The sequence below is a fragment of the Sinohyriopsis cumingii genome, chromosome 14 (genome assembly GCF_028554795.1).
Source record: "Sinohyriopsis cumingii isolate HCF-2022 chromosome 14, ASM2855479v2, whole genome shotgun sequence".
Taxonomy (NCBI): Eukaryota; Metazoa; Mollusca; class Bivalvia; order Unionida; family Unionidae; genus Sinohyriopsis; species Sinohyriopsis cumingii.
In genome coordinates, this window is record NC_142974.1 from 111431762 (window position 1) to 111459004 (window position 27243).

The window sequence follows — 27243 nt, forward strand, 5'->3', positions numbered from 1 at the left end:
ATTTTTCAGCTTTTTTGTGCTATAAATGGAAAAATGTCTTTCCACATACAAGTGTGATCAATGTTCTTTCAAAGCGACAGGAGTCTTCATTATGAATCAAGTGTTTCCGTGAGTGTCATTCAAGGACTATTCTTAGATTCGTGTAGCTTGGACTTTCACGAATCATTCAAAGATTGTCGTTGAAAATAACCACGTGTTCTCCATATATCTCATTGTGAAGTTAAGTGTAAAAGAATAATTCCAGCAGTGATTTGTGATTCTGAAATGTGGTCAGGGATTCATATATATGCAGTGCATGACAAATGTGAAGTGTGCTCAACGATTGTTATTCCAAATGTTTTATAATTGGGAGATGATTTTTCAGTGTGAAGTGTGGTAAAGGAAACGTTTGATTCTAAGTGTTCCTGTGATGTGAAGCATCGTCAGATAATGTTATTGCATCTGTTCTTTATGATTGGGAAGTGCGCCCAAGATTGTTCTTTAATATGTGCAGATAAGTGGAAAGCGGTGCCTGGTATAGTAATTCCAGCAGTGCTTTATGATTCAGTGTGGCCAATGTTATTCCAGCTCCTGTAATGGATGTGAAATTTGTGAAGTGCTTGTATAATTAGGATGTGCGGATAAACTTTGTCAATCCACAAGCTGATACACTTGTGAAGTATGTTGAAAGACTTTTACTCCAATGCGCCTATTTTTATAAGGTGTGCCCAACGATAGTTTATTGGGCTGTCGTTCGTCATTGAGTAGTGTTGTCAAGATTTGCTCTTCAAGATTCTCTATGGATGTGATGTGTGGCCAACGATATTTCATGTGATATGTGCTTTATGATTCAAAAGTGTGGTCAAGGAGTTTAATTCCATGTTGGCTGTGAAATTTGTGAAGTGCATATATGGTTATGAAGTGTGGCAAAATATTGTTATTCCCAATAAGCTTATATTTGTGAACTAGTTTTACAAGAATTTGTATTCTTAAAGTGCATGTGAAAGTGAACTGTGATCAGCGATAGTTATTGCAGCAGTGTTTATGATTAAGAAGTGTTGAGTAAGATCGTTATTCTAACCGTGCTTGTGTAGTAGAGTCAACGTTTGTTCCTGAGCTAATCTCGACCCTTACTAGTCCAACTTTCCTCTGACCATTGACAACCCATTTCAAATATGGCTTCATGGAGGGTCAGAACCCATTGCCTATCGAAAAGTTGGAATTCGGTGCTTACTACCCGGCATAACGAACTTGAAGGATCTTTCATCGGCATATACTTGCATGAAATCGATAAGAATATGATTTATTTTCTCAAAACTCGCGAGCAAAGCATTTGGCACGTCTTTAATCCACTGGCATGGCTAACATCTACACACAGACTCGCCAGGGAGATGAAACAACGAGGGGTTAATTCTTGTACTTATCACAGCTTTTTCAAATACAGCGGCGGTGTATGGACTCCAGATCGAATGGGAACAAAATATATTCCCGGGAAAATAATTTGGGATGAGATATGTACGGTACCGTTAGATATATTAAAATTATTCCTGGATTGCTGCTAACAGCGAATACTGCAGTGATAATGTGCGGCGACCACGGTCAGCCACCACCTTTTGTTGGTCCATCTCCACATGATTGGTTAAAAGATTTTGTTGATTATTATGAAGAAGTGTCTGATGATCATAGAGCACTTGATGCAACGTTGAAGGAATTTAAAACATTAATCGGATTACAACCGAATAAAATTCAATGCGAAATCATGTGCGAGATGATTCCTGAAACTTCAATGAGCGACTTTTGGAAAACATGGAAACCAGACGATTTGATAGTGGCAAGTAGAAAGATAGTCAGAGACACACTTCAACAACAGCTATTTCAATTACAACAAGAAAAGTTTATAATGTTGCCAGTGCCGTTATGCTATAGACCAGCTGATACGCGGTTACAGAATATAGATGTTGATATTCCTGGGACAGAGTCAAGGAAACAGAATTTAGTATTGAATGATATTGTCACAGTTGATGTCAATGTTGTCAAAGATGCATTAAAAATGAATAAATCCCCGTGGACGCTAGGATACGCAATGACAATACATTCATCTCAAGGACTAACTATCAGTGATACAACTGTCTGGATCGTTGATGATCGGATTGAGTGGTCAAACTTAGTTTACTTGGCTGTGTCCAGAGTCAGAAGAATATCTCAGCTGCGAAGAATTGTCTTGGAACAGTCAAATGCGGACAATGAAAACAACAGCGACATAATATAAAGAAAACTAGCCGGTTACAAACAGAGTAACAAAAAAAAAATAATAGAGAATTTGACCTCGACACTGATTTTATCAGCGCACTAAAACAACAGCAGAATAATCACTGTGCGAGCTGTAATTGTATAATGCTATGGCAGCATTCGAATAAAAATTCAAGACAATTTACCGTAGATAGAAAAGATAACAGTCGCGGTCATACACGTGATAATGTGATATTGACCTGTCTTGAGTGTAATCGACGTCGGGGTGCTGGCACCCTTGGTGCTAGTTAAGTGATCGGGGTGGCAATTGTGTGTCCTCATGAATTACTTGTAATTGCTCACGTGTGAATCCACGTTGAGGAGCAGTCGAATCCAGTCTGTAGATTGCTGGTCTACAAGTGGATCTTGTTATGTTAGATATCTTATATGCGGTAACACTCCAAATAGGATCAGTCGCTCTTCGTTTACCACCTTCAAGTTCACCTGGTTCATATAAATGTCTCACAGTGACATCACCTAATATTGGCTGCGCTGAAGAATCACGTTGTACAGGTATATATTTTTTGTGATCGCGATGGCAGGTTTCATGTTGGTTGTTCGAGTAATTTCATTAATTAGCGCAGCTATCACACTTGGTAATCTTGCAACCCATTCACGCGATCTCGTACCCTGAACGAATTCCTTCGCGTATTGATATCCAAATAACCGTTCAGCAAGTGTTCGATTAAATCGCTCAACAATTGCCTGATCACGATGAATTTCAGTATGCCCTCTTCTGATGGTAACGTTATGTTTCTTCATCAACGACGATACTGCACCCTGCAATTCTTTGCCAGGATCAACTTGTAGCAGCTGTGCCATCGCAGACCACTTTGTGTTCCACCACCTCGTTGATAAATTCGTTCAAAAGCAGAAGCAACCTCGGATGCTGTTTTAGTCGCTAACGGTTCCGCATCTTTGTATCTACTTGCAACATCAACTACAGTTAACGCGTACTTGTATGTGTTTTGATGTCTTCGGATTTTAATAGTATCATGTGGCAGAAATAATATATCGGCTTGGTGAACTTCATTTGGTACACTAACATTAAAATTTGCAAAGTGAATTTGTTTAGGACGCGGTAGATAAATTTGCATATTGCTTGTTTGGATAACCAATTTTTAGCAGTAACTCGCGTAACTTTTGCTGCTTCAGCAAGTTTACTAATTGCTGCGCTCCCTCTCCAATATCCTTTTGGAGAATAATAAATCGACTCCATTATAACTAATTACCAGCACCTAGCGCTAATTTACCTTTCATTGCAGATTTTATTAACCAGCTAGCTAACTTTTCTTTGAAAGATTTATCAGTGATGGCTTTAACGCGTGAATTAATTTCACATCCACGAGATGGCGCTGTTGCAAATCCTTACTTCGATAAGCTACATCATGCGCATGACACGCCTTATCAATAGCGTTTATCGGATACTCACCTGATTGGGCTGATCTAAGGCATCAAGTCTGATATCAAGTCGGGTTCCAGGACCACAGTAATTATATCCTGGAAGATGTTTTTCTCCTGGGTATTTAGCCCACGGAGCTCCTGGTAACTTTGTTAACTTGGCTGCGATATCACCTCCTTTTTGTTTTTTTACCTGACGAAATAAATTTTGAACTTTTTTGTTCCGCATCGTTCACACTTGACTGTAAGCGCTTGTCGATTATTTTTTGTTGTAGTGGTTGTCATGTCCGCAGTTGGGGTACGTGTTCTACATTTCACACAATATAAATCCATATTATTTTATAATATATCTAATGGAGATCACTGACTTTTCTGCTACAAAACGACCAGAGCCAATCAAACATAACTCGGTGTTACCAAATTCAATTCGAATGATAATTATAGGCCCATCTGGGAGCGGTAAGAAGCATTTGTTACTTAATTTAATAATGAAGTGGATGAAGTGGGATAAGTTGTATTTGATAGCTCCGTCTGTGGACGATCAGCGGTGCTATGATGTAATACAAGATTTTAACGAAAGTGCAAAAGTTATAAGTGAGGATGATAAGGACGTCGTTGAATTTATCACTGATATCAATGAAGCGCCAAGTATTGATGACACTGATGGAAATGTAAATAATTTAGTCATGTACGATGATGTGATGTTAGACAAACAGACAAACCCTGCCAGGATATTCTCACGCGGCAGACATAAAAACACTGATGTGATTTATGTAACTCAACGATATACACAAATACCAAAAGTGATCAGAGATAACTGTAACATTCTTGCGGTGTTTAACGGCGTTGACACACACACTTTACGAAATATACATCAGACTTGGTGCAGCGGCGATATGGATATAAATAAGTTTAAACATTTCTTTAGTCGTGCTCAGGTAAAACCACATGGATTTGTAACGATAAATTTACATGATCCTCGAATACGGTATTGAGTCGGGTTAGATACAATTTTTAACTAGAGAGCAGCAGAGAGGGCGACAACAGGCAAACCCTACCAGGATATTTTCCAGGGGCAGACACAAAAACACAGAGCAGCAGAGAGGGCTGAACAATACCGAGTGTTTTCGCAAGATAGACCCTTGTATTAACAGAAATAGTTGTATAGGTAGATATTTTCATGAGATAACCCTTAAAGTCAGCAGAGAAAGCCCATTTTGTTATGTTTTCTGAATGGAGGGTTTATTTTGTGAAAAGAATCACTCTATCTAAAATGTTCTCGATAGAAGGCTCTGTTAAGCGAAATAGTTTGTGGGATTCGCCCTCTCTGCTGCTACGATTGTTCCTGCGCTAATCTCGTCCCTTACTAGTCCAACTTTGCTCTGTGACCTTTAACAACCCATTTTAAATATTAGGACATATATGGTGGGTATAGGGTTGGAGCCCATTGCCTAACGAAGAGTTGGAATTCATCGCTTACTAGCCGGCCTAGCAAACTATATGAATAATTTACCGACATATACTTGCATGAAATCGATAAGAATATAATTTATTTTATCAAAACTCGCGACCATAGCATTCGACATGTCTTTAATCCACTGGCATGGCTGACAGACGAGATGGAAGTATATGGCTGCTGAAATTTGACCTTGATGCGAGATTTGTAGAGCCACCTGACTAGGAATGCAGAAGGTGAGATCCAGGCCAAACTTCAGCAATGATGTAGTTTTGTCTCGTCTGAGAGAATTAAAGAAATAATGTATAGTATGCCCTCAACTTCTACCAAAAAAGGAATAATATTCATATCGAGTTCATGCAGGTATGCCTCAATAAAGAGTTCGTTATAGTTTGTTAGGTGGCTAGAAAGCGGCTACCCTATGCCGATACCAAATGGTGTGGTGTCCAGATCTTTGACATGTAGTGGACTCAGACCCTACACACAAACATAAATAACCAAATATCAAAAATAGGATGGCAAGGCTAAGAGAAAACTTGGACTAGTAGCTTACATATAAAACTATGTCAACTCACAAGCAATACGGAGCAGTTAGTAAAGATAAACGTATGAACATGAATACACACGTCTGTGGAGAGACATTCCGTTATTTATTTAATGCGGTGCTTACAATTTTTTCAACACATTCTTTAGAGAACAATAATAATAATAATAATAATAATAATAATAAACGAATAATAATAATAATTGAACCAATAATAATAATAAAACTAATAATAATAAATTATTCATAATAATAATATCAATAATAAAGTTATAAATATTATTACTGTTATTAACGTTATTCTTCTTAGCATTAACAAATATATTATTATATTATTATTATTATTATTATTAATAATTCCATTGTTGTCATTATTATTAACGTTCTTCTCCTTAGCATTAATAACTTTATTGTTATTATAATTATTTTTTGTGTTTGTAATATTTATATTATTATTGGTACTCCTTTTGTTACTGATAGTAATGAAAATAGTACTAGTGGGACTCGTTTTAGTACTAGTAGGCTAATAAAAATGGCACTCATTTTTAAATGACATAATACGGCTTTTTGGTAAATTTCTTTTCTGCCAGGAAATAGTATGATGCCTGATGTCTAACAATGGAGATTCACTTTTTTGGAGTATATCTTGTGCAGTATTGCAAGATCACTAATCCGTGTAATGCACTAGCTTCTCATTTTTCAGCTTTTTTGTGCTATAAATGGAAAAATGTCTTTCCACATACAAGTGTGATCAATGTTCTTTCAAAGCGACAGGAGTCTTCATTATGAATCAAGTGTTTCCGTGAGTGTCATTCAAGGACTATTCTTAGATTCGTGTAGCTTGGACTTTCACGAATCATTCAAAGATTGTCGTTGAGAATAACCACGTGTTCTCCATCTATCTCATTGTGAAGTTAAGTGTAAAAGAATAATTCCAGCAGTGATTTGTGATTCTGAAATGTGGTCAGGGATTCATATATATGCAGTGCATGACAAATGTGAAGTGTGCTCAACGATTGTTATTCCAAATGTTTTATAATTGGGAGACGATTTTTCAGTGTGAAGTGTGGTAAAGGAAACGTTTGATTCTAAGTGTTCCTGTGATGTGAAGCATCGTCAGATAATGTTATTGCATCAGTTCTTTATGATTGGGAAGTGCGCCCAAGATTGTTCTTTAATATGTGCAGATAAGTGGAAAGCGGTGCCTGGTATAGTAATTCCAGCAGTGCTTTATGATTTAGTGTGGCCAATGTTATTCCAGCTCCTGTAATGGATGTGAAATTTGTGAAGTGCTTGTATAATTAGGATGTGCGGATAAACTTTGTCAATCCACAAGCTGATACACTTGTGAAGTATGTTGAAAGACTTTTACTCCAATGCGCCTATTTTTATAAGGTGTGCCCAACGATAGTTTATTGGGCCGTCGTTCGTCATTGAGAAGTGTTGTCAAGATTTGCTCTTCAAGATTCTCTATGGATGTGATGTGTGGCCAACGATATTTCATGTGATATGTGCTTTATGATTCAAAAGTGTGGTCAAGGAGTTTAATTCCATGTTGGCTGTGAAATTTGTGAAGTGCATATATGGTTATGAAGTGTGGCAAAATATTGTTATTCCCAATAAGCTTATATTTGTGAACTAGTTTTACAAGAATTTGTATTCTTAAAGTGCATGTGAAAGTGAACTGTGATCAGCGATAGTTATTGCAGCAGTGTTTATGATTAAGAAGTGTTGAGTAAGATCGTTATTCTAACCGTGCTTGTGTAGTAGAGTCAACGTTTGTTCCTGAGCTAATCTCGACCCTTACTAGTCCAACTTTCCTCTGACCATTGACAACCCATTTCAAATATGGCTTCATGGAGGGTCAGAACCCATTGCCTATCGAAAAGTTGGAATTCGGTGCTTACTACCCGGCATAACGAACTTGAAGGATCTTTCATCGGCATATACTTGCATGAAATCGATAAGAATATGATTTATTTTCTCAAAACTCGCGAGCAAAGCATTTGGCACGTCTTTAATCCACTGGCATGGCTAACATCTACACACAGACTCGCCAGGGAGATGAAACAACGAGGGGTTAATTCTTGTACTTATCACAGCTTTTTCAAATACAGCGGCGGTGTATGGACTCCAGATCGAATGGGAACAAAATATATTCCCGGGAAAATAATTTGGGATGAGATATGTACGGTACCGTTAGATATATTAAAATTATTCCTGGATTGCTGCTAACAGCGAATACTGCAGTGATAATGTGCGGCGACCACGGTCAGCCACCACCTTTTGTTGGTCCATCTCCACATGATTGGTTAAAAGATTTTGTTGATTATTATGAAGAAGTGTCTGATGATCATAGAGCACTTGATGCAACGTTGAAGGAATTTAAAACATTAATCGGATTACAACCGAATAAAATTCAATGCGAAATCATGTGCGAGATGATTCCTGAAACTTCAATGAGCGACTTTTGGAAAACATGGAAACCAGACGATTTGATAGTGGCAAGTAGAAAGATAGTCAGAGACACACTTCAACAACAGCTATTTCAATTACAACAAGAAAAGTTTATAATGTTGCCAGTGCCGTTATGCTATAGACCAGCTGATACGCGGTTACAGAATATAGATGTTGATATTCCTGGGACAGAGTCAAGGAAACAGAATTTAGTATTGAATGATATTGTCACAGTTGATGTCAATGTTGTCAAAGATGCATTAAAAATGAATAAATCCCCGTGGACGCTAGGATACGCAATGACAATACATTCATCTCAAGGACTAACTATCAGTGATACAACTGTCTGGATCGTTGATGATCGGATTGAGTGGTCAAACTTAGTTTACTTGGCTGTGTCCAGAGTCAGAAGAATATCTCAGCTGCGAAGAATTGTCTTGGAACAGTCAAATGCGGACAATGAAAACAACAGCGACATAATATAAAGAAAACTAGCCGGTTACAAACAGAGTAACAAAAAAAAAATAATAGAGAATTTGACCTCGACACTGATTTTATCAGCGCACTAAAACAACAGCAGAATAATCACTGTGCGAGCTGTAATTGTATAATGCTATGGCAGCATTCGAATAAAAATTCAAGACAATTTACCGTAGATAGAAAAGATAACAGTCGCGGTCATACACGTGATAATGTGATATTGACCTGTCTTGAGTGTAATCGACGTCGGGGTGCTGGCACCCTTGGTGCTAGTTAAGTGATCGGGGTGGCAATTGTGTGTCCTCATGAATTACTTGTAATTGCTCACGTGTGAATCCACGTTGAGGAGCAGTCGAATCCAGTCTGTAGATTGCTGGTCTACAAGTGGATCTTGTTATGTTAGATATCTTATATGCGGTAACACTCCAAATAGGATCAGTCGCTCTTCGTTTACCACCTTCAAGTTCACCTGGTTCATATAAATGTCTCACAGTGACATCACCTAATATTGGCTGCGCTGAAGAATCACGTTGTACAGGTATATATTTTTTGTGATCGCGATGGCAGGTTTCATGTTGGTTGTTCGAGTAATTTCATTAATTAGCGCAGCTATCACACTTGGTAATCTTGCAACCCATTCACGCGATCTCGTACCCTGAACGAATTCCTTCGCGTATTGATATCCAAATAACCGTTCAGCAAGTGTTCGATTAAATCGCTCAACAATTGCCTGATCACGATGAATTTCAGTATGCCCTCTTCTGATGGTAACGTTATGTTTCTTCATCAACGACGATACTGCACCCTGCAATTCTTTGCCAGGATCAACTTGTAGCAGCTGTGCCATCGCAGACCACTTTGTGTTCCACCACCTCGTTGATAAATTCGTTCAAAAGCAGAAGCAACCTCGGATGCTGTTTTAGTCGCTAACGGTTCCGCATCTTTGTATCTACTTGCAACATCAACTACAGTTAACGCGTACTTGTATGTGTTTTGATGTCTTCGGATTTTAATAGTATCATGTGGCAGAAATAATATATCGGCTTGGTGAACTTCATTTGGTACACTAACATTAAAATTTGCAAAGTGAATTTGTTTAGGACGCGGTAGATAAATTTGCATATTGCTTGTTTGGATAACCAATTTTTAGCAGTAACTCGCGTAACTTTTGCTGCTTCAGCAAGTTTACTAATTGCTGCGCTCCCTCTCCAATATCCTTTTGGAGAATAATAAATCGACTCCATTATAACTAATTACCAGCACCTAGCGCTAATTTACCTTTCATTGCAGATTTTATTAACCAGCTAGCTAACTTTTCTTTGAAAGATTTATCAGTGATGGCTTTAACGCGTGAATTAATTTCACATCCACGAGATGGCGCTGTTGCAAATCCTTACTTCGATAAGCTACATCATGCGCATGACACGCCTTATCAATAGCGTTTATCGGATACTCACCTGATTGGGCTGATCTAAGGCATCAAGTCTGATATCAAGTCGGGTTCCAGGACCACAGTAATTATATCCTGGAAGATGTTTTTCTCCTGGGTATTTAGCCCACGGAGCTCCTGGTAACTTTGTTAACTTGGCTGCGATATCACCTCCTTTTTGTTTTTTTACCTGACGAAATAAATTTTGAACTTTTTTGTTCCGCATCGTTCACACTTGACTGTAAGCGCTTGTCGATTATTTTTTGTTGTAGTGGTTGTCATGTCCGCAGTTGGGGTACGTGTTCTACATTTCACACAATATAAATCCATATTATTTTATAATATATCTAATGGAGATCACTGACTTTTCTGCTACAAAACGACCAGAGCCAATCAAACATAACTCGGTGTTACCAAATTCAATTCGAATGATAATTATAGGCCCATCTGGGAGCGGTAAGAAGCATTTGTTACTTAATTTAATAATGAAGTGGATGAAGTGGGATAAGTTGTATTTGATAGCTCCGTCTGTGGACGATCAGCGGTGCTATGATGTAATACAAGATTTTAACGAAAGTGCAAAAGTTATAAGTGAGGATGATAAGGACGTCGTTGAATTTATCACTGATATCAATGAAGCGCCAAGTATTGATGACACTGATGGAAATGTAAATAATTTAGTCATGTACGATGATGTGATGTTAGACAAACAGACAAACCCTGCCAGGATATTCTCACGCGGCAGACATAAAAACACTGATGTGATTTATGTAACTCAACGATATACACAAATACCAAAAGTGATCAGAGATAACTGTAACATTCTTGCGGTGTTTAACGGCGTTGACACACACACTTTACGAAATATACATCAGACTTGGTGCAGCGGCGATATGGATATAAATAAGTTTAAACATTTCTTTAGTCGTGCTCAGGTAAAACCACATGGATTTGTAACGATAAATTTACATGATCCTCGAATACGGTATTGAGTCGGGTTAGATACAATTTTTAACTAGAGAGCAGCAGAGAGGGCGACAACAGGCAAACCCTACCAGGATATTTTCCAGGGGCAGACACAAAAACACAGAGCAGCAGAGAGGGCTGAACAATACCGAGTGTTTTCGCAAGATAGACCCTTGTATTAACAGAAATAGTTGTATAGGTAGATATTTTCATGAGATAACCCTTAAAGTCAGCAGAGAAAGCCCATTTTGTTATGTTTTCTGAATGGAGGGTTTATTTTGTGAAAAGAATCACTCTATCTAAAATGTTCTCGATAGAAGGCTCTGTTAAGCGAAATAGTTTGTGGGATTCGCCCTCTCTGCTGCTACGATTGTTCCTGCGCTAATCTCGTCCCTTACTAGTCCAACTTTGCTCTGTGACCTTTAACAACCCATTTTAAATATTAGGACATATATGGTGGGTATAGGGTTGGAGCCCATTGCCTAACGAAGAGTTGGAATTCATCGCTTACTAGCCGGCCTAGCAAACTATATGAATAATTTACCGACATATACTTGCATGAAATCGATAAGAATATAATTTATTTTATCAAAACTCGCGACCATAGCATTCGACATGTCTTTAATCCACTGGCATGGCTGACAGACGAGATGGAAGTATATGGCTGCTGAAATTTGACCTTGATGCGAGATTTGTAGAGCCACCTGACTAGGAATGCAGAAGGTGAGATCCAGGCCAAACTTCAGCAATGATGTAGTTTTGTCTCGTCTGAGAGAATTAAAGAAATAATGTATAGTATGCCCTCAACTTCTACCAAAAAAGGAATAATATTCATATCGAGTTCATGCAGGTATGCCTCAATAAAGAGTTCGTTATAGTTTGTTAGGTGGCTAGAAAGCGGCTACCCTATGCCGATACCAAATGGTGTGGTGTCCAGATCTTTGACATGTAGTGGACTCAGACCCTACACACAAACATAAATAACCAAATATCAAAAATAGGATGGCAAGGCTAAGAGAAAACTTGGACTAGTAGCTTACATATAAAACTATGTCAACTCACAAGCAATACGGAGCAGTTAGTAAAGATAAACGTATGAACATGAATACACACGTCTGTGGAGAGACATTCCGTTATTTATTTAATGCGGTGCTTACAATTTTTTCAACACATTCTTTAGAGAACAATAATAATAATAATAATAATAATAATAATAAACGAATAATAATAATAATTGAACCAATAATAATAATAAAACTAATAATAATAAATTATTCATAATAATAATATCAATAATAAAGTTATAAATATTATTACTGTTATTAACGTTATTCTTCTTAGCATTAACAAATATATTATTATATTATTATTATTATTATTATTAATAATTCCATTGTTGTCATTATTATTAACGTTCTTCTCCTTAGCATTAATAACTTTATTGTTATTATAATTATTTTTTGTGTTTGTAATATTTATATTATTATTGGTACTCCTTTTGTTACTGATAGTAATGAAAATAGTACTAGTGGGACTCGTTTTAGTACTAGTAGGCTAATAAAAATGGCACTCATTTTTAAATGACATAATACGGCTTTTTGGTAAATTTCTTTTCTGCCAGGAAATAGTATGATGCCTGATGTCTAACAATGGAGATTCACTTTTTTGGAGTATATCTTGTGCAGTATTGCAAGATCACTAATCCGTGTAATGCACTAGCTTCTCATTTTTCAGCTTTTTTGTGCTATAAATGGAAAAATGTCTTTCCACATACAAGTGTGATCAATGTTCTTTCAAAGCGACAGGAGTCTTCATTATGAATCAAGTGTTTCCGTGAGTGTCATTCAAGGACTATTCTTAGATTCGTGTAGCTTGGACTTTCACGAATCATTCAAAGATTGTCGTTGAGAATAACCACGTGTTCTCCATCTATCTCATTGTGAAGTTAAGTGTAAAAGAATAATTCCAGCAGTGATTTGTGATTCTGAAATGTGGTCAGGGATTCATATATATGCAGTGCATGACAAATGTGAAGTGTGCTCAACGATTGTTATTCCAAATGTTTTATAATTGGGAGACGATTTTTCAGTGTGAAGTGTGGTAAAGGAAACGTTTGATTCTAAGTGTTCCTGTGATGTGAAGCATCGTCAGATAATGTTATTGCATCAGTTCTTTATGATTGGGAAGTGCGCCCAAGATTGTTCTTTAATATGTGCAGATAAGTGGAAAGCGGTGCCTGGTATAGTAATTCCAGCAGTGCTTTATGATTTAGTGTGGCCAATGTTATTCCAGCTCCTGTAATGGATGTGAAATTTGTGAAGTGCTTGTATAATTAGGATGTGCGGATAAACTTTGTCAATCCACAAGCTGATACACTTGTGAAGTATGTTGAAAGACTTTTACTCCAATGCGCCTATTTTTATAAGGTGTGCCCAACGATAGTTTATTGGGCCGTCGTTCGTCATTGAGAAGTGTTGTCAAGATTTGCTCTTCAAGATTCTCTATGGATGTGATGTGTGGCCAACGATATTTCATGTGATATGTGCTTTATGATTCAAAAGTGTGGTCAAGGAGTTTAATTCCATGTTGGCTGTGAAATTTGTGAAGTGCATATATGGTTATGAAGTGTGGCAAAATATTGTTATTCCCAATAAGCTTATATTTGTGAACTAGTTTTACAAGAATTTGTATTCTTAAAGTGCATGTGAAAGTGAACTGTGATCAGCGATAGTTATTGCAGCAGTGTTTATGATTAAGAAGTGTTGAGTAAGATCGTTATTCTAACCGTGCTTGTGTAGTAGAGTCAACGTTTGTTCCTGAGCTAATCTCGACCCTTACTAGTCCAACTTTCCTCTGACCATTGACAACCCATTTCAAATATGGCTTCGTGGAGGGTCAGAGCCCATTGCCTATCGGCATAACGAACTTGAAGGATCTTTCATCGGCATATACTTGCATGAAATCGATAAGAATATGATTTATTTTCTCAAAACTCGCGAGCAAAGCATTTGGCACGTCTTTAATCCACTGGCATGGCTGACAGACGAGACTGGATGCAAGAGTGTGGCAATCAGATGAACATCTGATCCAAACTAAAATAAGGACTTAAAATTTTGTCTGTTTGTTATCAACTAAGGACTCTGAATTTGGTAGGGGATTCTGAATTTGGTAGGATTGTTATAAAATAAAGTCTTTAAAATTGGTACCTTTGTTACAGGAGAACCATTACTACTGGTGTCTGCATATGTGTGGATATGTGATTTCTTTCCTCATACACTATCTTAAACTCCACTTGCACAAAACACACAATGCATATGCATGAAGATAACGTTTCTTCCCCTATATACCATCCTAAATCCATTTGCATGAAACAGACAACACAAACTCAGGTCATTTGCTACACACCTAAATTTAGATTTCCAAGCAATATTGAACCTGTTGCAATGCTTTGCAGATGGTGTTACCACTGAGAGAAAGTATTCAATTTTAGCATTTAGCCTTGAATTTACCACAAAAATATAGCAATAATAGCTTTAGTTTTTGGTGTAACTCCATTTCTCAGCACCAGATAGGCTATATATGGCAGCCAGTATTACTGGTGGAGGAAGAAACCAGAAAACCAAGGTAATAACCATTGACCCACAGGAAGCTACTGACAAGATTTCTCACCTACCCACATCGGCTGAGCCCAAGACCCAAATCTACATGGACTGAGGTAACATAACAGTGATTGGTAGAGGCAGATTACAGTGATTGGTAAAGGTGAGGAATCCAGGGCCCCGTTCCCCAGAAATGTACGAATTGCCTTACCTAGTCATCTTAAAACACCTTTAGAAAACACATAAAAGATTAAAGAATAAAAATATTATTGCAAATGTTTCTGCTGAATCCATATTTTGTCTGTCTCTTTTTTCATGCCTCCACCAAGGCTGGATGAACTGGCACTGATAGGCAGAGGCAACAATTTTAGACCATTTGTCCCCAAGGGTCCACAAAAGAAATGTAAGAATTGTCTTAAATTCATTTTAACACATCTTAGAAAAACAAAAATTAAAGAATAAATAAAACTTGTGCAAGTTTCCCAGACCAATTCATTTTTTGTCCACCTCTACTTTTCATCTCACCTCCACCAAAGCTTGTCAAATATTATATGAAAGGCTCATTTGCCATCATGAACCATCTTTGATCCCTTTATTACTTAATAGATTAATACATTACACTAATAAGGCAATCTGTTTACAGCTATTTGTTCAAACATGTCAGTTTTAATCAGATTTTTTTGCATGCATCATATCTTGGGTCATTGCACTGGTGAAACCAGTCTGGTTCAGACTTGTTTCTATAAGAAGTAAACATGTAAAATTACCATGTTTTCAAGCTTTATTTAATTTTTTTTTCAACCATTATATAGTATTTGACAGATGGCCTTTAAAACTGGGCTACTGTCTGACTGCCAGTAGAACCACATGTATGAAAACAGTAGGACTGAAGCATGTCCATCATTTCATGCCCAACTGGATGAAAAACTTCAAAGAATCTAAAGCAAGTCTGTTCCTTCAGTCCTTATATTCTTATTAATGAAATCATACCTGATATTCTTGAAAAACTCCTTTTAACCCAAACCCCATCTCAATGGGACACTGTATTAGAAGGGAAACAATTCAAAGTTTCAAGGGGCCAGCATGTCATACTGGATACCCAAAAAATCATAGTTTTTATCTAGGACAAATTTGATATCATTCATTAAAAAGGAGTAGCAATAACACTTGCAAGATGGCCACTAAGGTGGCCATAATGGATGTCACATAAGCATCATTTCTCAATCAGGAACAAATAAACATCATAAGAAGTGTTTAGGCGACAACTCCATGCTAATATGGCAATCTGATATGGGGAAGTACTAGTATTAAGGTTATGAAGATAGCCACCCTGGGTGCCATACTGGAATTAATCAATGCCATCATCTTCTTTAGAATTAACTACACGTTATAATAAGTCTTATAATGAAAAACCCACATCACTATCATGATCCATGATGGAGTAAACATAACAAGATTTTCATGATGGTCAATATGGTGTCCCAATTTAACAAAGCAGGGCACCATTTTCATTTAAGACCAAGTAAAGCTTGGGACAAATGAGGTTTCATGGCCATCGTTGCAGTAGTTTAGGAGTAGTGATAACAAATTTATTTAGACAAATACTGAACGACAGATAGAAAAACAGAACACCATACAAGCCATTCTAGTCTATGACCAGCAGAGCTAAATGAATGATGTTGTGAAGTTTGAAGTTTATATATCCATTATAAAAAATATACCTTGATGGCCATTTTATAAATAATTATTGCAATTGTTTAAAAATGCACACTGCATTCTCTCTTGCACCTCCAAATTTTGCGATTTTCATGAAATTGAATCACAAAGGACTCATAAATCAGTGGTATCAATGTCATATTATAAGCTATCGCCACAACTCCAAGCATAATAATATTTCCATGGATAGTATATTTTTAAACCCTCAAATGTGGACTTTTATGGAATTTGCACCTATATTCTCACGCACTTATAAGAAAGAAAGTAGTTTACAATAATACATTTTTTGTGTTTTTTTAGGGATAGATTTAATAATGACATTTAGTGTCACTTGCACATCATGATGACTAATCAATTTACATCTGCCACTGTGCACATTGGTGACTAAAGGTGTCAACAGGTACCCTGGTACTCAGATACATGCCTTTTCAGAATTACCACTAGTAATAATATTAGCAATAGGATACCTATTTACAATGAGCAGTTTCCTTATTTTATATTCATAGTAACTGAACATGACACGTTTCCAAGGAAACAGATGGGTCTCTTAAATTTGAAACCATGCATCACAGATTGATTATAATTTAATACTTATAAAGCAGATCAGTCTATATTGAAAAAAACATGGCACAAAATATTATCAAGTGAAACATGCTTTATCGACGTGACTTACGGATTGTTATATGACCGAAAAATGTTAGAGAAAAGGGATTTTGTTAAACTGAAAAACATGGTGAAATGGCTTTATTATTAATGTATGGTATTCATACCAACTCAATACTGTATGTGACTAATATGACACAGCTTTATTATTTTTGTATGGTATTCATACCAACTCAATACTGTATGTGACTATGATCAAATGGCTTTATTATTTATTTATGGTATTCATACCAACTCAATACTGTATGTGACCATGATCAAATGGCTTTATTATTTATTTATGGTGTTCATACCAACTCAATACTGTATGTGACTGTGATGACATGGATTTATTATTTTTGTATGGTATTCATACCAACTCAATACTGTATGTGACCATGATCAAATGACTTTATTATTTATGTATGGTATTCATACCAACTTAATAGTGCAGTTGAATGGTGTTCTTTCAACACCAATATAACATCACTGTATTCCTTATGAATGGTGTTCTTTCATCACCATGATAATGTCACTGTATTCCTTATGAATGGTATTATTTCATCACCATGACGACATCACTGTATTCCTTATAAATGATATTTTTTCATCACCATGATGATGTCACTGTATTCCTTATGAAGAGTATTCTTTCATCACCATGACGACATCACTATATTCCTCATGAATGATATTCTTTCATCACCATGATGACACCACTCTATTCCTTATGAATGGCAATCTTTCATCACCATGATGACGTCACTGTATTCCATAAGAATAGTATTCCATATGAATAGTATTCTTTCATCACCATGATGAGATCACTGTATTCCTTATGAATGGTATTCTTTCATCACCATGATGACATGACTATTCTTTACGAATACAAGATTTTTAGCTCAGTAAGTTGATATTTATTTTCATCATTTCTTGACCATATTTCAAATTTCCAAGTCTACATATAAAACATAACAAAACATTTTGAAATCTGCTCATCAGCCATATCTATGCAACCCAGACAAACCTTTTGTTTAAAGGAGCAATATTTGACCCACACAATACATTAATCACTTGGCTGAAGACATGTAAAATACAATCTGAAATGAAATGTGCTACTAGTTTACACTTTCTCAAGAGGGGCCCCAAGTGGCTGAGTGGACTAACGCGCTCTCCGTTACGGATCACTGCAATCTCACCTCTGTCAGATTCGGCCAATGTGGGTATGTGCGAAAGCCTGCCAGTAGCTTCTCATGGGTCGGTGGTTCTTTCCTGGGTTTTTCCCGGGTTCTTCCTCCACCATTAATACTGGCTGCCATGTATAGCCTATCATGTGCTAAAAAATGGCGTTAAACCCAACAACAACAACAACTTTCTCAAGACTGTTTTAGCTGTTGTAAAAACTACACATTCAAGTAAAAGCCACAACATTTAATTTTAAAAAAAAGCTTGTTTCATCTCCTGGTCTGCATAGGTCATTAAGTTTCACAGGTGAAAGCAAGTGACTCGGATCCAGTCTCTTCAGCATCCTTTGGCTATCACAACACCACTAATACCATTAAAAAAACAAGAGGCACCCTGACTATCACAACACCACTAGCACCATTAAATAAAGAAAAGCACCCTTGACTATCAAAACACCGCTAACACCATTAAATAAACAAGATGCAATCTTGACTACCAAAACACCACTAAATAAACAAGAGGCACCCTTCACTATCAGAACACCACTAACACCATTAAATAAACAAGAGGCACCCTTCACTATCAGAACACCACTAACACCATTAAATAAACAAGAGGCACCCTTGACTATCAAAACACCACTAACACCACTATATAAAAAACATAAATTATCAGTGCATCCAAATTCTTCTGCTGTTTTATTTCATCAAAAATATCATTAAATATTGTTATTCATGCTCTTTAATACATTTTTATTATAAGACTCAATTTTACATTGTGTCACATTTGTACAGGAAAATATGATTTAATAAATTTTGTAAAATATATTCAGATCTACTGATTCAAAGGCAAAAGTTGATGTCACAATTGATTATTAACATCAAGGATGTACAGAACAAGTACCATATTCACATGCTTGCAAGTCAGATGTCGCAATTGATTATTCAACATCAAGGATGTACACAACAAGCACCATATTCACATGCTTGCAAGTCAGGTCCAACTGCATACCACACAGATCCAAATTTGCATCTGATAATGAACCAGCAGATCTTGGTCTTTGCAGTGTTAGGAGGAATCTGTAGAAAAAAAATATGGACCCTGACCTGCCTGCACATTATGCAACAGCATATCAATGTTTATGTTTCTTGCAGTTGAAATCGACTTCAAAATGAGTATACAAGGTAGATGTCAATTATCTATTAGTCTATGCATCAATCAATACATACAGAAGGATGTCCTGTCCATGCATCTTATAACAAATTGTAACATGACAGTAACACCAAGGAATATGTGGGAATTTCATTGTGAAAGCAAAATAATAAATATAAATTTGGACAACCTATACAAATAACTGGTATGACCAAACAGACATTTACTTTAAAATGAATAACACTATATACAAGACGTTACAAGGCATTTTCTCTCCGGAACACACACATACTTTTAAGCACCATTCACAATTATATAGAATAATTGCACTACAATGCTAACATTTTTTATGTGTAATATTAAAGCTGATTGACAGATATGTTTTTTTTAAATCAAGTATCCAAGGTATATATAAACAGGTTAATTAATATTTTTTTAACAATACATAACATTTTTTCCACACTTTTCATAATAGTCCTTAACCCTTTACCTCATAGAGCATAGTGACAAAGTGCAGCATGCTATAAATAGAACATGTTACCAAGCAGACCGCATACCCATAGACATGCCTGTGATTTGTTAAGCAATGTAGTGGTGTTACGTTTAACAGCAGTTTTAACCATTTTATGTTTTAGGTAGACAGCTATTATATGTGGAAAAATGTAAGAGTAAAGTCCGATTGTTATAGCTGTGTAATTATTTTTCACGGCAGAATATTTTATGTGCTTTAAAATAGAGAGAGAACTCATTCACCGTAATGTCAGTGAGGCCGTGTGACCGACCGTAGCTGCCATTTCCCATACTCGAAATTTACGTTTTTCGTCTGCGTCTACATCACTAAGTCATCTGAATTTGATAATCAATAAAAACTAATTGCTGCTTACATAAATATCAGAGCCTTTACCTAAGTTATTGAATCTTTCGTGGTTGTGATTCTAATCGTAAAAACTTCGTAAGTACTGAATGGCTGATGTTTACAGCAGGCGTCAAACGGCGCTTCCATGCGAATCTTGTAAAGGCGTCAAAAGGTGCTTCCATGCGAATGGAGTAGAGGCGTCCAAAGACGCTTGTATGAGGTAAAGGGTTAACATCATTTTTTTCTTAACATTTTGTACGTCCATGCATTAAATCAGCAGTTCTATTACAGACGCAAAACTTACATTCATACATGTCTTGATTATCAAAGCAACAATTGGAGAATCTGAATTCATATGGATCAAAATCGAGATCTTTTGAATGAAACATAATTATACCTCCTGTATAAGAAACATGGAATATTACATATTAAAGAACTTTTCCTGCACGCTTTAAATGCACTGACTGACATTCAAGCATGCTCTTTACCTGGTCTAATTATCAAGCAACTATCATTTAGAGCACAGCATGAGAATGGTGTCAATATGCCAGACTTCATAATCTCACTCACCGTGTACTTAACGCTCTGGCTTTAGGGAAATATTTTTATTTTTAAAGCTATAAGAATTCTACCGCTATTGAACTTTTGCATATTTTGATAAACACTGTATGAGAAAACTATGCCAATTATTTTGAGCATGTTTCATTGGATAGTTTGAACTATTTGATTGCATGCTCATTAACTGCAAAATGATTCTGACTTTCAAATAAATTCAAACTCAATGTCAGCTGCAGTTTGTTCAAGAATTTGTAGAAAGAGTACAAATGAGTTTGCAAATGAATGTTGAATAATGAAGTATCAAAAAGAGGTCTGATTTATTCCATCTTGTACCAGGACATCTTTCTTGTATCATATTCATGGCCATTGAGAAACATGACATCTGTTTCTTATATCTTATTCAAAGTGTTATATTCTCAGCATGGTACTGGAAAGTTTGACAAGTGAATTTAGTCTCAAGGTTGAATCAAATGCAACAGTTACTGATGTTTGACAGTAAAATTGATTTTATGACCATTACATGCACTGTATCAATGAATGTTATGGCCATAATAAATGGTAAAAATTACATAGTACACTGTTGCAATATACAATTTTAGACCATCACTAATGGTAATAAATACAAAAATGTAGCAGTGAATGATTTCAAGTAATGAATCAAGGATCATAATGAAATATTATTCTGAGATAGATTCCAAAGACTTGTTTGCATGTTTAATGAATCCATATTCCACAGCTTTCTCCAAAGCCTCTTTGGCACACAGTACTGCAGACTCCATAGTCTTCTCTGTAAGAATTGACACAGCCATCAGGGCTTCCGTTAGTTGTCCTTCCAAAACTTTCTCAGCAATTTCCTTCTCCGCAAAAATAAGATTTCTTAATATGTAACAACCCCTGTGCATAATCTCCTTATTTTCTGTGGCAATTAGTGATAGCATTATTTCATACCAATGATTCACCTGTAAAAGAAACATATTCATTTTTGCATTACTCTATGTTTTCCATATTATGTTCCTCATGGATCATGTTTTGGAAAGAAAAAGACTTTTAAAAATTGGAAATGTGTCTTTAAGACATGTAGTCCCCACCCCCCACCTCACTGAATAAGTGAGGCAAGTCATACAATACAATACATAGAGCTAACAACAAGGGGCATAACTCTCAACAAATACATTAAAGTATGACAAGAGAATGATAAGTTTATTTTACTTTCAAGTAAAAAATGTCTGCCAGACTTTAATGCAATTCATCAAAAACTGAATTTTAAGTTGCAAACACAATTTAGAATAATCCTGTATCATTTAACATCAAAAAGGGGCATAACACAGGACAAACACATTAGAGCATGACAACAAAATGAAATGTGCTTGCTAATTTATGTCAATAATGCCTGCCAGGGTTCAAAGCAATTCATCAAACACTGGAACCATGTGCACATGCATTAATTATCATATTGCCACAAACAAGGGTAAGATTTAGGTAAAAATGAACCAGAACATGAAACTTTGTTCAACTTTTGAAACAGTGTAGGATTTGAGATACCAACATTTGGACTAAAAAAAATACTTTTGATTGTACTTACCTAATCACTAAATATTAAGAGTTTATCCACTGTCTCAAAAATTCAGTCCTTACAACCTTGTTTTTGACCTCCCATTTTTTTTATACTATAAAATATATTAATGCAGGGGTAATCTTAAAAGTGAGATATAACAAAAAATTTAAAATCCAACCTTACCATAATGACTGTACATCTTCGGATACTAAGGTCTTCGGTCACCCATAATTATTTGTAAAAGTACCTTTTTATTGACCTAGAAATGTTGGGACATGAAATTATAACAATTGTGCCATGTATTATAAGTCTTCGGAAACCACCATTTTGTTTCTACTTATCAGTCACTGTATAAAATACAATCAATACATTTCAGAAATTGTTGGCATCCATCAGTCTTGGGAGACGATGGAAGTGCGCCCATGAGAGATGTCCCGGTTGGTGGTTGTGCAGCATCTGATGTGGCTATGTAGTCCAACACAGGAGTGGCAGTCCTTGCTGAACTTGAAGGTTGTGTCTGGTGTTGGTTGGAGCTGCTTCTTCTTCCTCTGTGACTGCTTTTCATCACCTAGCATGCATAGCTTGTCCTCACCAGCTTTCAGACCAGTGACTAGAGCATGTCGTCAGCTTGATATGTCTAGAGCAAGCCCTTTCCAGGTGTTGACATTGATATCAAGGGCTTTTATGTCGTGCTTGCAGACATCCTTGAAGTGGAGATGTGGCCGTCCGATCGACCTTTTGCCAGAGGCGAGTTTTGAATAAAAAATGTCTTTGTGGAACTGTCCATCATTTATCCGACGTTGGCAAAGGAGTGTGACCAATCTGGGAATCTTGGCATGCTCGAGCGAGAGGTTATTAGTGATGGTAGAGCCGAGATACATGAACTGACTGACCACCTCAAGTTCGTAGTTGTTGATGATGATGCTTGGGGGGTTTGCATCCTAAACCATCACATTAGTTTTCTTTAGGCTTATTGTCAACCCAAATTCATCGCATGCTATAGCAAAGATGTCCATCTGTGTGGGTGGCTATATCAACATCGTCTGCGAACAGCATATCCCTGATGTTAATTTCTTGCACTTTGCTCTGTGCCTTCAGTCATGCCAAGTTGAACAGTCTGCTGTCTGATCACGTGTGCAGGTAAATCCCTTCTGTGGAGTCCCAAAGGCGTGCTTGAGCAGGCCTGTGAAGAAGATGCCAAAGAACATGGGGGAAAGGACGCAGCCCTATTCAACTCCATTGCGGATGTCAAACAGGTCAGATATTGAGCCATCATACTGCACTGTGCCTTTCATGTCATCGTGGAAGGACTGGATCATACTTAGCAGGTTTGGAGGGCATCCAATTTTTGTCAAAATTGTGAAGAGTCCGTCTCTGCTGATCAGATCAAACACCTTGGTGAGGTCTATAAAGGCCAGGAAGAGGGTTTTGTGTTGTTCTCTGCATTTTTCCTGCAATTGCCTGATGAAGAAGATCATGTCGATTGTGGACCTGTCTGCGCGGAACCCGCACAGCGACTCTGGACATACTCTGTCAGCAAGCGTCCACAGTCTGTTCAGGATTATGTGTGCAAAAACTTTAACCATGATGCAGACTTCAGTGGTTCTGTCACTTTCTTTGTGGGACCCACTGCTTCCTTTATGCCTTCATACATGCCTCTGATGTTTCTGATATCTGCTGCTGACTGGATGCTCTGACAGAGCTGAAGCTAGTATCCACTGGCTCACTGCCATGCTAATCTCTGCACTTTGCTTTGTGTAGACCTGTATGCCAGTAGTGTCTTCTGGCAGGGGGATCACTAGTATTGCAGGTGAGCATTGCGATGCTCTTCTATGGCTGACATGAGTGTGGCAGAGTTAGCCGCAAACCAGTCATTGTTCTTTGATTGCTTCTTACCAAAGATCCATGTGGCTGTGCTGTACACAGTCTCTCTGATGTGATCCCATCTTTCTTTGGCACTTCGTTGGGGGGCTTCTGAATCAAATGTCTTGGAATAAGCATAGGTGAATTCCTCAGCCTTGTCTGGATATGATGTTTTGCTCACACCAATGCGTGGTTTACCCTCTTGTCTAAAGTGGTGAATCTTTTTCAGATGAAGCATCATTTTGCAGTATTCCAGTCAGCACTGTGGAAGGTAAGGTAAGAAAAACACCCTTCATAGCTGATCGTCTTGTAATGATCAAGTCCACCTGGTGCCAGTGTTTAGACTGGGGATGCCTCCAAGACATTTTGTGCTGTAGCTTTGTCTGAAAGAATGAACTGGTGATGTTGAGGTCATGGTACGAGCACATCTCTAGAAGGCGCTCACCATTCTCATTCATCTACCCAATGCCAAAGTTGCCAAGACAGGAGGGCCAAGAGTCATGGTCAGCACCCACCCTAGCATTGAAGTCGCCCAGCAAAATCAAGTTCTCTTCTATGGCAATTTTGTCAATGAGCAAGTTTAACTCATCGTAAAACTCATCCTTGGTATCTGTGGAGGCACTTAGTGTGGAAGCATAAACATTGATCAGGTTGACAGGTCTGTTGTGGTGTGGAGGTGGAGGGATAGCAGTCATCTATTTTCTTGTTGGCAGGGTTCTATCATCCTCAGCAAAGTGTTCCTGACAGCAAATCCAACGCCAAACTCTCTGGCTCTGTCGGCATGCTTTCCTTGCCAGAAGAATGTGTAGTTCTTTTCTGTGAGGGACCTGGAATCTGGTAGTCATGTCTCCTGTAGTGAGGGGATGTCAATCTGGAATCTTGCAAGTTTGGCGTTGATGACTTAAGTCTTTTGAACATCGCTGATTGTCTGGAGATCATCTGAAAGCCCAGTCAGCATGGTCCGGACATTCCAGGTACCTAGCTTGAGGATTGGAGGTTTCCTTATTGGTTTTCTTTTGGTATTTCTTGGTGCAGTAGATGCAGTCCACTTGTCAGGTACTCACATACCTTAATCCTTATGCACCCAGCAAGGCAGGCGAACTGTGGCGGGATGGCACCTTATTGGCTGGGGACTGGCCAGTTTGAGGCAGGCAGTAGCTGTCCAGTGAAACCTGTTGATCTATCCCACCGTCAGAAGCAAACCCTGGCATCTGGCTCTACGCCAATTGAGCGGTGACTTACAACTGGTAAACTGCTGCATCCTGTGTTGTGTTGACGCCATGGAGCGAAGCTGGAGTGTCCTCTCCAGGGCGCAATCCTGGTCAGAGTGATATGGAGAATCAACTGTTGCCCATGCAGCTGATCCCCCCCTCTCCATGCAGCTGATAGATCCAAGGGAAATTACAAGTCGATACATCATGGTACCAGCTGCGTCGCAGGAGTTGACAAGATGACACTGAAATCAATGCCAAGTCACCTTAGGGACTCTGTCTACAGATTTTCTATTGGGGTTTACTCCCTTAGCCTTTCCTATGAGAGGGTATAGTCACAAGGCAGTGAAGGTTTGAAATCGGAGTTTACCTTCTCCTAGATAGGCGACCACCCAAGGTTAATGAGCCCCATCTGCCCAAAGCATCTGGTTTTGAGGTGCCAGAAACGTGCCAGTCATCCCTTCTCCAGTCAGTTTAAACAGGTTCTGCCACTCGTGAAAGCCTAGAGCTGGATTTGGTTGTCAAGCCATTGTTAGATTTCCAAGGGAAGTGGGTGCTTATCTCCCACATCTGCCCCAGGAGATGACAACACTTAGAACCCAATACATTTCTGAATACATTTCAGAAATAATGCTCTTAAAATAACTGTAAACCCAATTTTAATTTGATTTGATGTTAGTGACCATAACTGCTTACACATGTATGCTAATCATGCTACCATTATGGAGTACAGCAGAATAAAACATCAAAGCACTTAGCAACAAAACAAAATTCCCTCTTACCCAAGCCAGTTTCAGGGTTTAAACACTCACAGTTACTGGCTTGGATTGATGGCAGAACACAAAACAAATACCCTCTATTTATAAATGAGAGATGATGTGAAAATAACCATCTTGCCAATGTATGTACTTTGAGGTTCAAACTTTCCTTTAAGCTCACTCATCCCACTTCTCTTTTAAAATATTTTTATCCCCCTTAGCGATTTGATAGAATTGCTAATTTGATAAATACGACCATAATCCTTCACCATGTAAAAGCAACACTGCTTTGTATTCTCCAGTGAACAATCCGCATTTTGAATTTGTTATTGTTAGTTTTCTCCGTGAAATCCATACAAAATGTGCCATGCATGAATTTGATACTTGTTCACTGCCATGTTCAGTCCATTTGATTATATGTCACAACTGACATCTATTCAGTTGCGGCAAACCTTTGATGTGATTTCGAAGACTGTATGGTCAAAATGTATCTTACAGACACCAAGCTGGACCTCTACAGAAATAATGGTCGAAGTTTATGAATAGTCAGTGTTCTGTCAATTCCAGTTTGCTCTGTCAGCTAAATATCAAACATCGTGAATTGCTAAACTTAGGTACCAATATGGGGAAAATAAAACGTAATGTATATGATAGAGCATTTAAGCTAAAGGTTAAAACCTTTGCAGAAAAAAAACAATAAATGCTAGAGTTATAGAGCATTCATTTGGTGTGTCGGAGAAATGGATGCATGACTGGTGCAAGAAGAAGAGAGTTCTAGTTGATAGTGTCAGACTTCTTAAGAAAATTCTAATAATGGAAGGCCCTTATTCAAATTGGGAGTTTTGGTTTGAATGAGAGGCTTCTTGAACAGTGTGTTTCAGGCACATCTGGTGCAGTCTAAGAAATAGAAGTTGCAGCAACATGAAACATACCAAGTTCTGGTCCCTGGTGGCATCACGCTGATGCTACTACCATTTAATGTTTGCCTAAACAAGCCATTTAAGGCAAATATGTGTTAACAGTTGCAAAAGTAAACTGCAGATGGGTCCAAATAATATACAAGCTCTGGAAATGTGAAGCATCCTGGGATTGAGTCAGTATAATGACTGAATTACCTGTTTTTCGAGGTGAATTTTCAACATGGTGG

General features: G+C 37.6%; 1 protein-coding gene across 1 annotated transcript in view; it reads right to left on the reverse strand.

Annotated features, from left to right (window-relative positions):
* Nucleotides 1-18818: 18818 nt before the first annotated feature.
* The window catches only part of LOC149784604 (protein unc-45 homolog B-like), a 68775-nt gene continuing 60350 nt past the window's right edge, over nucleotides 18819-27243 (reverse strand). Inside the window, exon 21 of the mRNA XM_089932657.1 lies at nucleotides 18819-21668. Coding sequence (XP_089788783.1) covers nucleotides 21387-21668 — 282 coding nt within the window. The 3' untranslated portion in view covers nucleotides 18819-21386. The remainder of the gene's footprint in view (nucleotides 21669-27243) is intronic.